General features: G+C 39.7%; 1 protein-coding gene across 1 annotated transcript in view; it reads right to left on the bottom strand.

Annotated features, from left to right (window-relative positions):
* slco3a1.L (solute carrier organic anion transporter family member 3A1 L homeolog) overlaps nt 1–15381 on the bottom strand; it is a 178351-nt gene that overhangs the window by 29800 nt on the left and 133170 nt on the right. Inside the window, exon 7 of the mRNA XM_018253240.2 lies at nt 14168–14306. Coding sequence (XP_018108729.1) covers nt 14168–14306 — 139 coding nt within the window. The remainder of the gene's footprint in view (nt 1–14167; nt 14307–15381) is intronic.

Below are 15381 nucleotides of genomic sequence, written 5' to 3'. Positions count from 1 at the left end.
AGAGACTCAGAAGGAGAAAGGTGCCACTGGTGAGATTTATCCTGCTGCAGAGCTGCCTGTAATCTCCAGTGTGATAACATCTGAGAGCACCCTGGTAAGTGAGCCACCCAAAGGAGGATACTGGCACGGATACAAGTGTGGGGCCCCAAAGTGAAGACAAGTCTAGTGTATTTACCTGCTATGTGGAAGCTACTGCTATGTTCCAAAAGGAGAGGTACTTTTGGGAAATGGTAGCGCTACCTGGGGAATAAGAGCTCTGGGGACATTTCATTTGAACTGTGTAGTTATTAACCCCTTCTAGAGGATTTGGACTTTGATATTTAACAAGGACTGTGTTAAAGCAACATAGTGATTTAGGTAGTGTCCGACGTGTCCCCAGTGCAGGAGTGCATGGTGTATTGTTGCCCAAGTGTTTACTACAGTTTATATAACGTTTATATTTGTTAATTTGCAAACTGTGTTTTATTATTCCTAGTGGAAACTCCACTGACGTATGTTCCTCAGTGTTCCCTAGGTGGAGGCACTGCGCTGTAATTCCCAGTTCCCAGTACTTTTCATATGCAAAAGAGACTCAGGGCCCCTGGATTGCCAAGGGTAAATTGCTACTTAAAGAGAAAGTAACCAAATTAGGGTTATAGATGTATGTTAATTGGCTGGGGATAAAAAGCTCCTTGCTTTTTCACTATAGCCCCTGAGTTAAGGGAAAGTTCATCATGGTCTTATTACTCAGTCACATTGTCTACTGGAGGACTTCATTTTAAAAGCACTACAAAGCTAAAATGCTAATAGATAGTGTAGGAAGGTAATTATTCAAGTTTTGTCTTACTCTTTGTGTACAAATATTGGCTTTTTATTGTTTATAGCAGCTGGTCAACTCTTGAATGTTGGTTAGACAGCGCTGGCACATTGGTGTTTATAACAGCTGGTCAATGCAATGCAACCGATCGCTGGCGATTTCTTTCTGTGTTTCCTGCCTAACTGCTACTTGATCCAGAGGAAAGGCAATAAACCCCATTTCAATCGTCTCCAGTTTGTCTCAGAGGTGATAAAATGCCCTTCCTGATGCCAAGATAACAATCGGGCCAGTTCCGTACATTTACTATGAGCTATCTTCAATAACCCTCTTTTCCCTCATTTCCTAAAAAGCCATCCAACCCATTCTTAAAGCTATCTAATGTATCCACCATTAATCATGGAGGGGCAGTTTTATTGGCGTTCATATGGTTTTCGTTTCCCTGAATCAAACTTTTTAGAACTAGAAATCATGTAATAGAATAGTAACTCTAAACCTCAAAAAAATTATAATTTATAAATAGTGATGGGCGAATATACGCTGTTTCGCACGAAATTTGCAAAACGGCAATTTTTTTCCGCAAATTTTCACGCCCGTTTCACAAATTTATTCGCTGGCGGCGAATCGCGCGAATTTGCCGCGAATTCGCGCCTGGCGAATAAATTTGCCCATCACTATTTATAAAGTGTAAAAACCACTAAAACCTTGAATGCAAAATTTTGCCTTGTAAAAGCTGGCAAGGTCATGTAGTAGTCAGTGGGAGCTGTTGTAAAATCTTCCTTTGCTTTAAGCTTTTAGGGGTTTTCTGGGGGGGGGGGTTTGTTTGTAGTCAAACAAAAATTATGAAGATGAGGAATTCAAGGATTTCTAATTTCTAAGTAGACATTTGTGCCTTTTAAAAAACAAAGTCAACCAAACTGCCATCCACTCATTTACAATTCTTGTAGAAAAAGTCAGAGTGACAAAACGTTGCAACAAATTCATGCATCGAATCGAATTGCATAATTGATACTCTGAAAACTCGACTTTATTGAATTGTCGCCACGAAAACTCAACTTTATCAGATTATCCAGCGCAGATCATAATATCAAGAAACTTCAGGGACATATGCCATTGACTTCTACATGACCTCGACAGGTTTGAGATGGAGTATTTTCGGATTAGGATTTTAAACATCTTTGAGGTATATTAAATCTATAAACATTTTAGTTTTTTTCCCTTTCAAATTTGAGTTTTCCCATTTAAAAACTCAACTTGAAAATTTGAGGTTTAATAAATGGGCCCCTGAATGTGGGCAAAACAAAATATGATTGTGGTAGAGGGAAGAACAAGACAGCTCCTCTTGTAAGTCTTCTTATTAAACCTCACACCATAGGGTGCTCTCCATTTTAAACTCCCCAAGTTATAATTAAACATGATAAAAGCTGATAGGAAGATTTACTAATGAGTCGTACTGCTGCCACATAATCATGTATTAACTAATCACAAATCATTGATATTTTGCTGGAAACTTATTTACATGTAAATCAAAACCAGTCCTCTGCAGAGGCACAAAAAATGGTGTGTATGTGATTGCAGAATTATTTGTAATATGGGAATTTTATTTATGTATGTATGAGACCTCTTATACAGAAAGCTTGGGACCTGGGGTTGGATAACAAATTTTCCTGTAATTTGAATCATCAAACATTAAGTCTACTAGTTTGATCATGTAAACACTAAATAAGCCCAATAGGCTGGTTCTGCTTCCAATATGGATTAATTAAACTTTAGTTTGGAAGTACAAGGTACCGACCGTATCATTATTACAGAGAAAAAGAAAATCATTTTTAAACATTTGGATTATTTGGATAAAATGGAGTCTATGTAATCCAGTAATTCAGAGCTTTCTGGATAACAGGTTTCCGGATAACAGACCCCATACAGACACCATTGACAATTCTGACACTAGCGACTTTTGACACACATTAAAGTCAATGGGCGTCTGTGTAATTTTCGCCGGCGTCCAAATTGATGCCGGAGTAAAAAATAAAAACCTTTGACACCAATTTTGAAAATGCATTCGCCGGTGGAAAACCGCTCAAATTCGCTGCAAATTTGCTCACTACTGCTCGGATATAACCAGCAAAAAAAATTTGTAGAAAATGTGTTGGCATATATTTAACATGTTATAACAAGCCTGCATGCATATAGTTAATATTTCCACTTATTGCAATAAAGAACCCCATCTATTTAGATCGGGGAACTGGAAAATATGCCCTATTATACATCAAAAGTACAAATGGAAATAAAAACAACACTGAATGATGCGCTAAGGTGAATCCAGGCTTCAAGTCTAGTAGAGAATTCAGATAGAGCACAAAATTTACCCCTATGGCTTGTCATTCTTTCCGGAATATGATTAAGTTAAATTGATCCATGACACTGCTAAATTAATGGTGTTTACTTATAGTTTTATTCATTATCACTGTTGAAAGGGCACACGAATACTTGTTGTATACTGTAGCTTGGATATTATGGCTATTGGAAGTTATTGAATTTCTTTTGCTTCTAAATCTTGATTTATCTTTATTATTTCTTGCTTTCGTTTTTCTTCTTTGTTTTGTATTTTAATTTTGAGCGGTGTCCATGTTGGTCATGATTTTGTTATAAAATTAAAGCTCAATAAAAAGATAATTTAAAAAAAAAACATCTAAAAGTCTGAATGGCTACAAAAAGGTCAAATAGTATCAGCACTTTTACTTGCCAACATTTTAGTGGTTTTTACACATTCTTAATTTCAAATCTTTAGAATTTTAGAGAATTTAATTTTAAAAAAAGCTATTTTTTTAGAGAAAAATAGCGATGTGAAAAAATAGAAATTTGAATATTAATAAATAGGCCCCCCTAATAAATGTCATGACGTTTGTAATTTTAGAGTTTGTGAGTTTCGTAATATCAAAAACCACTAAAATCCGACCTTTGATAAATAGGCCTCCACGAAAGTTATTTGGAGCTGTTTTCTTCAAACCAATGTTTTTATTTCTCTAGTATATTCCTCAAGAATAAGATCACATAATAGCTTGCATAATCCATTTGACAATACAAATACAAAATATTTGATATACTAATGCATTGTGAATTTAAATGTTTTATTTAAAGACAGATTCATATTTATACAGGAAGCAGACCCTATGGGGCAAATTCACTAACCTCCGGAAATTTGCCAGCGACGGCTTCACTCACAGCGCAACACTTCGCCAGGCGTAGATTTGCCAGGAAAATGCTATTTCACTAAAATCCGAAGTTGCGTCCAAGGCGCTGAACGCTGGCGAAGTTACACTAGCATTACTGCGCCAAGCTAATCGAAGTTGCCCTAGCGATGCCTAATTTGCATACGGTGGGAAGTCAAAGTTGAATGGACGTATATGTTGCAGCAAATACATTACACTACACAAGCCCGGGACACCTTTCATAAAAGAAAAAGGAAGATTATTTAATACTTACCGAGATCTTCCTTTCCTAGACGTACTCCATGTCAGTATGTTACGGGATAGCCCCTCCTCCCTGCTCCAATTAGAAGGAACCTCCCCAAGCCTTTAAAAGGCAAACCACACCCACCTACCGGCGTCTTTGTAACAAGCTCTTAAATTACCGGAAAAGAAAGGGCGGGTGTACTGACATGGAGTACGTCTATTAAAGGAAGATCTCGGTAAGTATGAAATAATCTTCCTTTTTCCCTAGACGTACTCCATGTCAGTACGTTACGGGACATAGCAAGTTAACGTTATCCCATGGGAGGGAATATGCTTTAAGAAGAAGCTGTAATAAGGAAAGGAGTATCTCTGACTAGATAGTCCACCATCATGCAAACTCCTTACTTTAATATAGAGAGTCCAGGTGAAAACCCCAGAATAAGTTCACCAGGCTAAGAATAGAGCTATAGTATAGCCTATACTATAGAGAAAGAGCGCGAGAGAGAGATGTTAGCCCACTGAGAGTGAGGAACAAGTTAGCTCACTAACCAGCACTTCACCCTCCAGAAGAGAGAGAGGAAGACAGTCCTGTACAAGGCGAATTCAGCAAGCTGAAATACTTACTCTCCTACTCACCAAAAAGCATTCATCACATGTATGCCTAATTTCAGTGCAAATTGCAAGGTACCTGTAAGAAACACTTGGTAGGAGTAAGAGCCCAAAACAGACACAATATAGGAATGATCTGTTTAGGATATATCCATAAATGTAGGATATCCAATGTACCCTGAGGTACCCAAGGCCAGTACCATAAATATCTTCATATCAGAATGCATGTTAGTCAGGACTGTTCTAACAGAAAACAGATCCTAAAGATCGGAGACAAGGGCACCTGAGAAAATAATTGGGATTAGAATTCCTTACACTGTGTAAGGTCCTGTGATGAGGCAGACTCAATTAACTGTAAAGAGTTGAGCAACTACAGTACCTAAGAAAGAGCCCCTGTTGGTTGACCCAACCTAGTACTCTGAGAAGTATAACTGAATACCCCTAAGGTTACAGATCCCAATAACCACCGTGCAACTAAAGGACCAATTCCAAGATTTATGGAGGCAGATTATATGCCCTGAATAAATGTTTATAGTCAACCACAAACCTGTGTTCTTTCTACCCATAAGGGACCCATTTATATGTGGAATCAATTATACTACATATTTAATCATTGAGGCTGACCTTAGAACTGGAGGGACCCTATGGATGTTCCAGTAAGTGTCAGAAGGGCCTCTGATCCACTAGAGTCATGCTGGGTCCTATGTATCAGGAGTGGCACAGGAATGTGAATCCGAGAACAAACCAGGATAATAGGAGTGTTGTATCTGGAAGTTACCTGGACATTGAGCTCTGTGCGAATGTTTCAGACACAATTTTCAGCAGGTGTAAATGTAATACCCCTAGTATAGGGAACAATGTGACAGACATGGTCAAAACAGGCAAAAAATACTTCCAAACCTCCCATTTGAAGCTAGACAAACTTGTAGGACAGATACGTAAAATATCCTTAATTCATTCTCAATGAATTTAATGACTGGAAGTGGTAAGAGATTACACTCTACTGTAATGACTGCAACCGTCCCACTTAAGGGAAGACTATGATCCTGCTCAGAAGAGCCAAGTACATTCTCGCCCGAAGCAATAGGACAGGTAGCAACTGCAGTATGTAACTGTGAGGAGGAAAGATCCAAAACTGCTGGTGTTCCAAGAGGGCACAGACAGAGAGGGAAAATAAATTAACGCTCCTAGGATGCCTCCATCTGCTGTCCAATCAGTTACCTATCTGGTGTGGAAGAACAGCCGGCCCTGTATTCTAAAAAAACACTAACTAGGGGATTGAGAAATTGAAGAAAAAAAAAAAAAATAAAATAAATGGGCCCAAAATAAGTGCCTTCTGGACACAGAGCCTTAAGTCACAAAGCCGTTTTGTTTTGTTGATAGTATAAGGTAGTATAAGCAGAATATCCCTATCCTGGGCCAGACTTGAACAGAGGTCATCTCTATGGACTAACAAGACACTTTGAGGACTCCTATAGCCTGAAAACCCTTGGTTTGAAATATATACCTTATGCAAAATCCCAGTGGCCTGATATGTATGTGTACTCTGTCTCTATAGACACCCTGTATTGGCAGGTAAAATGTCCCATCTATCCTGACATTAAGAATATCAGTAGAAATAGTATAGGAATAACACTGGGTAGTGGCTCCCCTCTCTAATTTGTAGGAGGCGCCAAGGAGTCACCCTAGAAAACGGTAGAGATACATCTGGGATCCTTCAGCCAAGCATAGAGAACTGTATACCTTGTTCTTCCTTAAACCTATGAATATGGAATTTCCACAGGTTGCACCCCTAGAAACTAGCCAGATGTCCTGGCTGCTATAGTGAAATTTATGGATGAAGAGTTCAAGTACTGATTGTTCCAGGAATCTTCATAAATACTATATGTTGCATAAAAATATAGGTTTATTGAGCCAACGTTTCTGGTTCCAAAAAAAAAGAACCCATCCCAAGGACACAAATCATATATAGATATCTGTGCAAACATATATACACATTCATATACATGCCTTAGTATTAAAATATATGCACCTGCCTATGGCCCTCTTATAGATGCAAACATATATGTTGCTTGGTAGACCAGTTGTATTATGGAGTTTATCCATTAATTGAGCATTTGTTCTGATGGCAGTAGAATCCCCCTGCAGGATGTGGGCCATGGTGCAAGCATATATTAAAATATGTGATAATAATATGTACCTCGGTCAGAGTCCTAAGCTCCTGGTAGAGCACAGTACCCGACCCCAGAGCTCGAGCTGCGTGGGTAGTAATAAACCACACAATTGACTGGGCAAAGCAATTATCTGATCCTCCATTCGTTCAGGCAGTGATCGGTGATACAAGGCTGCTGAATCTGGAAAAATTTACATTCAATGGTCCCAAAAGTAGTACATACCTGTGGTTATTGTTAACCCAGCAATCCTTATGACAGACAGGCTTCAGAACTCCTGTAGTGTTTATCAAGACAAAAGTTAAGCTTACCTGCCATCGGGAAAAAATATTGCCTAGTGCTTAATTTATTAAGCCATATCTTATCCCAGGAGCAATGCCATGGAATGAAAAGACATTCATATGTAGGTATTCCTATCAGTACTCATCTGGATTAAACCTGAATCTACCCCAGAAACAATTACAACCCCATGTAATGCATAGTTTAGGTTAGCTGCCGTCAGAGCAAACCGATATCAGACCTTCATAGCCACCCAGTCCAATGATCTACATCTATTAGAGCTACTGGTTCAAGGTGAGCAATAATTAGAGCATATCATACTGCAGAGAATAGGAGCATACAGATATGATCACAGCAACATGTAATACATAAAATATTAGCTACTGCTTAGGGCAAGCGTAAATCTGGTCCTAGCCGTTCCCAGGCCTGTGCTTTACCTACCTTAGGGCTACCTATTCCAGGTGAGCCATAGCCAGGGTATATACTGCAGAAGAAAATATAAGCACAGATTCAATCACAGTAACATGAAATACATAGTTTATATTAGCTGCTGCTTAGGGCAAGCATATCTCAGGGCCTAGCAACTCAAAAGGCCTGTGCTCTACATCCATTAGGGCTACTTGTTCCATGAGAGAATTAGCCAAATCGTAAACTGCAGAAAACATGCAATACATAGTTAGGTTAGCTGCTGCTTATAGCAAGCATGTATCAGGGCCTAGCAGCAAGACAGATCTGTGCTCTACATCTCGCAGGGCTACGTGTTCCTTGTGAGCAATAGCCAGAGCATAAGCTGTATAACAAAATAGGAGCACAGGTACAATCACAGCAACATGAAATACATAGTTAGGTCAGCTGCTGCTTCGAGCAAGCATGTCTCAGGGCCTAGCAGCCAGCCAGACCTGTGCTCTACATCCTGTAGGGCCACGTTTTACATGTGAGCAATAGAGGTACAAGCACGGAAACATGAGGTCCATAGTTTAGATTAGCTGCTGCATAGAGCAAGCTTATATCGGGCCCTAGCATTCAGCCAGACCTTTGCTCGACCTCCATTATGGCTCCCTGTTCTATGTGAGCAATAGCCAAAACATAGAATGCAGAACAAAAATAGCGCAATACATATTATGGATTATCTGCTGTTTATAGCAAGTATATATCAGAGCCTAGAAGCCCCCCCAGCCCAGTGATCCATATTCAATAGGGCTACTGGTGTCCTATTTGTAAATGGCCTGAATTCAGCATCCAGCCTGACAGTATACGCTACTTGTCAGCATAAGAGAATGTTAGCCCAATTATCTATTTGTATAAGGGCTACTGGTTTCAGGCGGGCTACTGCTTTTAGGCAGGAACAAGCATAACCAGGCACAGTGCAGATAAGCATATGAATATATAGCATGCAAGCAGTTAGTTAGACTTTAGTACACTGCAGAACAGCATATGGACACACTCCTTACCTGCTACTCATTATGCAAGGCTGGAAGCAGACCCCTTAATGCCATAAATTCCAGGACACTCTATTGTTAACAGGAAAACAGGCCTCACAAGTTTACTGACAACAGCAGGACTTACCTGAGGCTGCAGCTTCCTCGCTTGCTGAGTTAGAGAGTGGGCAGAGCCATCTCCACTTGCTTTAGCTCAGTGATCCCCAACCAGTAGCTCACGAGCAACATGTTGCTCTCCAACCCCTTGAATGTTGCTCTCTGTGTCCTCAGAGCAGATGCTTATTTTTGAATTCCTGGCTTTGAAGCAAGTTTTAATTGAGTAAAAATTAAGTATAGTACCAAGTAGAGCCTCTTTTAGGCTTCCAGTCCACATAGGGGCAACCAAATGGCCAATCACAGCCCTTATTTGGCACCCCAAGGGACTATTTTATGCTTGTGTTGCTCTCCATCTCTTTTTACATTTGAATGTGGCTCACGGGTAAAAAAAGGTTGGGGACCCCTGCTTTAGCTGGACCTGATTATCCTCAGCTGGTGTCTGCACTCAGTGGGGGGTTGATTATACTCAGCTGGTGTCTGCATAGGCAGGGAACCCAAAGCAACTGCGTAGGTAATACTGAGGCAAATTGGATAATTAGTGTTGGTGCCTCCTGCACAGGCCCAAGTTTGCTATAATATGAAGCCTATAGCGAAACTTTTTTATATATTTTTTATTTTTTATTATTATTATTTTAACTACCTCCACCTTAGGAAAGTCTGTTGAGGAAGGCAGTTGGCCATGACCTGCCCCCATTAAAACAAAAATAAAACAGGGGGCAGCAAGGTTCAGGCCCCTAAATAATTAGCCTAAACTAACTGCCACCTCCCTCGCCCATCCGTAAAAATGGGGTGTAGGGGCCACATACACCACTGCCGCCGGACGCCCTCTGGGCAGGTCGGGAGGGCACACGAATGGGGGGACAAGCACCTGCCACCCAATGCTCTTGATAGCAATACAGGAAGGCAACTGAAATACAGGCAGACAAGGAGTAGCAAACATTGCACCTCAGTGCCTTACCTGATTCAGGAGCTGAAGTTCAGAAGACTCCAGGTCTGAGGTAGTGTGCTGGGGGGAAAAAAGGTCCCATGGACCAAAACCCCTGTCCCTAGGACGCCTTCTGGGCAGGCCTAATGCTTTCCAAGGCATAAAAAGAGAAAAACAAAAATTTGCTTCTAATGATTGAGGCCTTTGTTCAGAGAACAAAACCAAGAGCATAAGAGAAGGAAAAAAAAGACGCCGGTAGGTGGGTGTGGTTGGCCTTTTAAAGGCTTGGGGAGGTTCCTTCTAATTGGAGCAGGGAGGAGGGGCTATCCCGTAACGTACTGACATGGAGTACGTCTAGGGAAAATAGAGTTGTTATATTGCCCTACACATGAGCCCAGTGTATAGTTTATGTGCCATATGTTAGGAAATGTAGGGGGGAAGCCGGTTACTGCTACCGTTTTTTGGGGCTTGAAAATTTTTCAACTATTTTTTTAGAAAGTCCTATCTACTCTATTGCACTTCGCCTGGTCTGAGGTGGCGACGGCAAGTCTGGCTCAAGAGGTAACGTTCAGTAACGTTGCATAGTTACGTCCATTCGCCAGAACGCAAATTCGGCTGGTGTTAGGGAGCAAAGTACCGCTAGAGTCTGTCTCCTTCGCTAGCGAAGTTACGCCAGCGACCGTTAGTAAATTGGCAAAGTTCCAAAATGACGTCACGCTGGTGAATTTTCACTTCACTTCGCACTTTAGTAAATTTGCCCCTATGACTGTAAAGGGCCCCCGAAGTATAAGGGGCCCACTCAGGATTTGTCTATGGAAGATTTTCCTGCTCCCAATATCTTGGGGGCCCTGCATTGATTTTGATGTGGGATCTGGTAAATTCTAATGCCACTGTTTAGAGAAGAGATAAAATGGCAAATAGGAACACTAGAAGCTATTCACCAGATGATCCAATTCATAGGGGTGTAACAGTATATAAAATTCCAGCTTTTGAAAAGAAGAATTCATACCTATAAAAGTTTTATTCACAAATGAAAGAGAATTATCGACAGTTTCTCAGTTAAGCTGAGACGTTCTGGCAAAAGCAACATTTCAGAAGAAGAGGGCATCTCATGTTTAGAAGGTTTAAAAATGCATAGAATTATCAAACCTCCTTCCTGTTCACAGAAACTATATTAAAGGTTTACAATCCTACTGCTTAGATCAGGCAGCCTCTTTGCAAAATTTAATGAATATGCCCCTCAGCGTGCTCTGCTTGTATTCCACGGTCTTTGCAAGAAAATATTAATGGAAGTTTAAATTTAATGGCTCAGTTTTAGGTTATTTCAGGGACTGCAGACTTCTTCAAAAGCAGAAAAAAGACTAGGTATTGTCTGTGTCTGACGTGTGCCGGTATAGACAAAACTCAATGTACGGTTCAATTCTTCAGCTAGTTCACTAATGAAAAACCATTATCTACATTAGATATATGCCAGACCATAATGGCATACAGTGTGTTGATGAATGCAGATTCTTTAATGAATAGGAAATAAAAAGAATTATCAGTAAATCAGCGTACGTTTTATTCTAGGGTCTGTAATTCCCTCAGTAATAATAGGACATGGGTAGAAGGAAATTGCTTCCTTGGGCTAATGCTGTACTTAAAATGAGCCAGTTGTACTTCTGCACTTACAGGTTAGAAAGAGACATAATTCTAATTCAAAAAAAAAAGAAAGAGGGATTTCGGCCAAAGATTATATTGTGGATGGACCACAATAGTTTCGTTTCTTTCAATTCTGTTTGCCTGTGGGTAGTAAAACTGCAATTTTTAAGCATTTTGAATGGTAAAAAATACAATAGAAGAAAATTTCAATAGATTTTAGTCAAAATAATATGCCTAATTAACTTCTGTGCATGCAACCACATTTCCATTTATTAAAATGCCTTACAGAAAAGTGCTCAGTGCAGTAATATGCAATGCACCAAAACAGTGGGGCAAAATAAATATGAATTTACACATGTCCCCCCAGTGGCATTTCTATGTCATTGCTGGCACTCTAAATTTTGCTCCCAATTGTTTGGTGCAATAAATAGGCAGCAGCCATAATTACACTGGAATTTTGAGGGCAAAACAACGCACTCTGGGAAACAACATGATGGATATTAAACCTTTCTTTTCCACCAGCGCTGCTGACAAATGAATCTGTCAACAGCACAAAGGGATAAGGTGGCAGGACGGTTGGATTAGTATCACAGGAGGATCTCTCAGTAGCTCAAGTGAATCAGTCAGGAATACATGTAATGTATTACAGTGCTTTTCTACTGTAGGACTTAAAGAGCTTAACAGAAAGCTAGCCATTATAGGCGCACTTAGTAGGGGCAGATTTATTAAGGGTCGAATAGTAAATTCAAATTTTTTAATTTTTTTCGGTGTCAAAATTCAAACATTAAAATTTGAATCCCCTAATTCGAATGTGAGATTTATCACACCTCCGCCATGGAAACAGTCCTAATTCAAATATTCGCCACCTAAAATGTAGAAGTCAATGCCATAGATCCATTGAGCCATTTGGAGATGTTAATAACCTTCCTGACATTCAGGTTTTTTTTTGGAGGGAATCGAATATGAATCGAATACAAATCAAATTTTAGATCGTTCCTATCGATCAAATATTAGACATTCTAATTTTTTCTTAAATAACCTCCCAGTTGAGTTGTGAGAATATTCAAATTTATATCTATTTAGAGTAAAATAATTCATATGAATTTGAAATTCGACCTTTGATAATCTGCCCATTAATATGCTGAGACACCAGGAGATTAAAGACTCTATTTACTGACATTCGGATTTCCTTTTTTTTCACAAATTCTATAATTCTCTAAAAAATAGTTTTTTTATTTCTCTAAAACACTAAAAATTTCAGATTTATAAAGTGTAAAAACAATGAAAAACTTTGCCAAGTAAAAGCAGTCAAGGCCTCATATAAGTCAATGGGAGCTGTGCTGATTTTCGTTTTTCGTGCTGGTTTTTGGATTTTTTTCACTAGTTATTGTCTATAAAAACTCAAATTTTTAGAGATGGTTTAGCATTTTTTCATGCTTTTTAAATTTGGATCTTTTACAGCAGTGATCCCCAACCAGCAGTGATCCCCAACCAGTGGCTCTTGAGCAACACGTTGCTCACCAGCCCATTGAATGTTGCTCCCGGTAGCCTCAAAGCAGTTTCTTATTTTTCAATTCCTGGTTTGCAGGCAAGTTGTGGTTGCATAAAAACACAGTGTAATGCCAAACAGAGCCTCCCATAGGATGCCAGTCCAAATAGGGGCTACCAAATAGACAATTATAGCTCTTATTTGGCACCCGCAGAAACTTTTTCATGCCTGTGTTGCTCCCCAACTCTTTTTCCATTTGAATGAGGCTCATGGGTATAAAAAGTTGGGGACCCCTGTTTTACAGGTATGGGAGCCGTTATTCAGAAACCCATTATCCAGAAAGACTCCATTTTATGCAAATAATGCAATTTTTTTTAAATATTATTTAATTTTCTCTGTTAAAATAAAACAGTACCTCGTACTTGATCCAAACTTAGATATAATTAATCCTTGTTGGAGGTAAAACCAGCCTATTGGGTTTATTTAATGTTTACATGATTTTCTAGAAGACTTATGGTATGGAGATACAAGTTATGGAAAGATCCATTATCTGGAAACCCCCTTGATCACTTAACCTCATCTGGACACATTGGTAGAACATTTGGATCAGCCAGAACTGAGTGGATGTCAGCAGTACAGGTGGATATACCGGTAGAATTGTTGGGTAAGTCACTTTCACAGGCGGATCAGTCAGAATCACAATGTCTGAAGAGCTGGATACAGCATGTCTGCAGTGCAGAAGGGCAACATTTTTTGTTTAGGGGTAGCTACCAATATTAGGCTTTCCAAGCTTTCCATTTGGCTTAATTATAATTATGTATTAGTATACAGCAATTGATCTTCATGATTCACTGGCCATCAAGGCCACTTAAAGGTACCAGTGGGCCCAGGGCAAAGCTGTTACTGTTGTGCCCCATAGAAATAAATTATTTTTGTCATTACTACACTCAAGCAGGTGAATTTGAATATATTTGAGAGCCAATGTTCTGGAAGTTTTGTGGCCCCCGATTTACATCACAGAACATTTATCTGCATAGGTTATAAGTTTCTACAAGATCCAGATCTTCTCCAGAAAAAAAGTTAAAAAAAAAATTAATTATATAAGAACCTCTGCTGGGAATTCATATATAATGCTATTTGGATGAGAAACCTGCACTCGCCAAACGTCATCAGTGCAAAGGACCGATGTGTCCCTTCAGCAGCAAATGAAATAAATTGCATGTAGGAACAAAGACACATGCATGTAAATGTTTCAAAGCTGTGGGCTCACCATTTTTGTGCAGCCAGCAAAGCAAGCAGACAGATACGTGATTCCATCCGCACCGCACACAAGAGCGAAGGAGTCCGTCTCGCACTCGCAGTCAGTGTTGCAAGATGCATATCGGTCCACGGGGGCACCGGGGATGGAGCTAGATTAGAAGAACAAAGATGATGAATTTTCATCTTGTAATGTTTCAGCTTGGTACAGAAACAATGTTTTCATTAGTGATTTTAACTTTGGGCTTGTATAATTCATAAGTATCAATTTTGGCTTCATGGGATTTAATTAGGTTTTATTATTACTGAAAGGATTGTCTTGAAATTGTCTGTTCAGCACTAATAAGTAATTCAAAACATTTTCAGATCTAAAATTGTGCCATATATTGTGCTGTCCTTCCCACACCCAACCATTCATCCCCATCCTGCTAAGTTTGTACTCCACCACTTGGTCCTCAATACCCCCAGGCCTGCATACTGTGCATGCTCTCTCTGCCCCACGCCCTATAGAACAAGTTCTGATGGACAGCTGGCTCCTGGAGGCCGGGACATTGCAACTCCTTTGCCACCACCCTTACAGGAAGAGATTGAGGGTCCACGCCTGTACAAATGGAATCAATGTCAAAATCCCTGCCGCTGGCAGATTGCTCTACTCTCATTCAGTGCTGAAAGTCAGAGGTGTTTTATTGGGCTGTAATAGACCTTTCCTGTAGGGAGGATTTGCATGCAGACTTCTAAACACACACTCAAGGGAACCACTAGAGGCATGTATCCTCGTTTGGTTTAAGCTGAGTTTCTTCTGAGGAGCATATTGAGACATTCCATGGCATAGCAATGCTTCTAGTTTTTTGCCTGCCTGGAGAAAATACTGAAAATGGAAAAAAAACAAGTTCTATATTCCCTGCTTCCCTGCACTGAGTGTTGTTGTCTGTTCCCAAGAGTACAGACTCACAGGGCAGACTGAAATTAATTAGCACTTGTGTTGCAGTGTGATAGAATACAAAAATTCAACTTTAAATGCCCAAGAGCCCACACCCTAAGCAAGCATAATATAATTAAGGGTCACTTTTGAATAATTAGGGTTTCATTATTCATCTTCGCCTAGGTAAGCATAGAGTATAAATACATTCCTGATTAATAAGGATTTCTTTTAACTTCAATTCAAATGAACGCCTATTAATGTTTTGGATCTATTATAGATGCCCTACTACTCACATTTAATCATCA

The sequence above is a fragment of the Xenopus laevis genome, chromosome 3L (genome assembly GCF_017654675.1).
Source record: "Xenopus laevis strain J_2021 chromosome 3L, Xenopus_laevis_v10.1, whole genome shotgun sequence".
NCBI classification, from domain to species: Eukaryota; Metazoa; Chordata; class Amphibia; order Anura; family Pipidae; genus Xenopus; species Xenopus laevis.
Note: the sequence above shows the minus strand (reverse complement) of the source record. Positions and strands in the feature narration are given on the sequence as shown.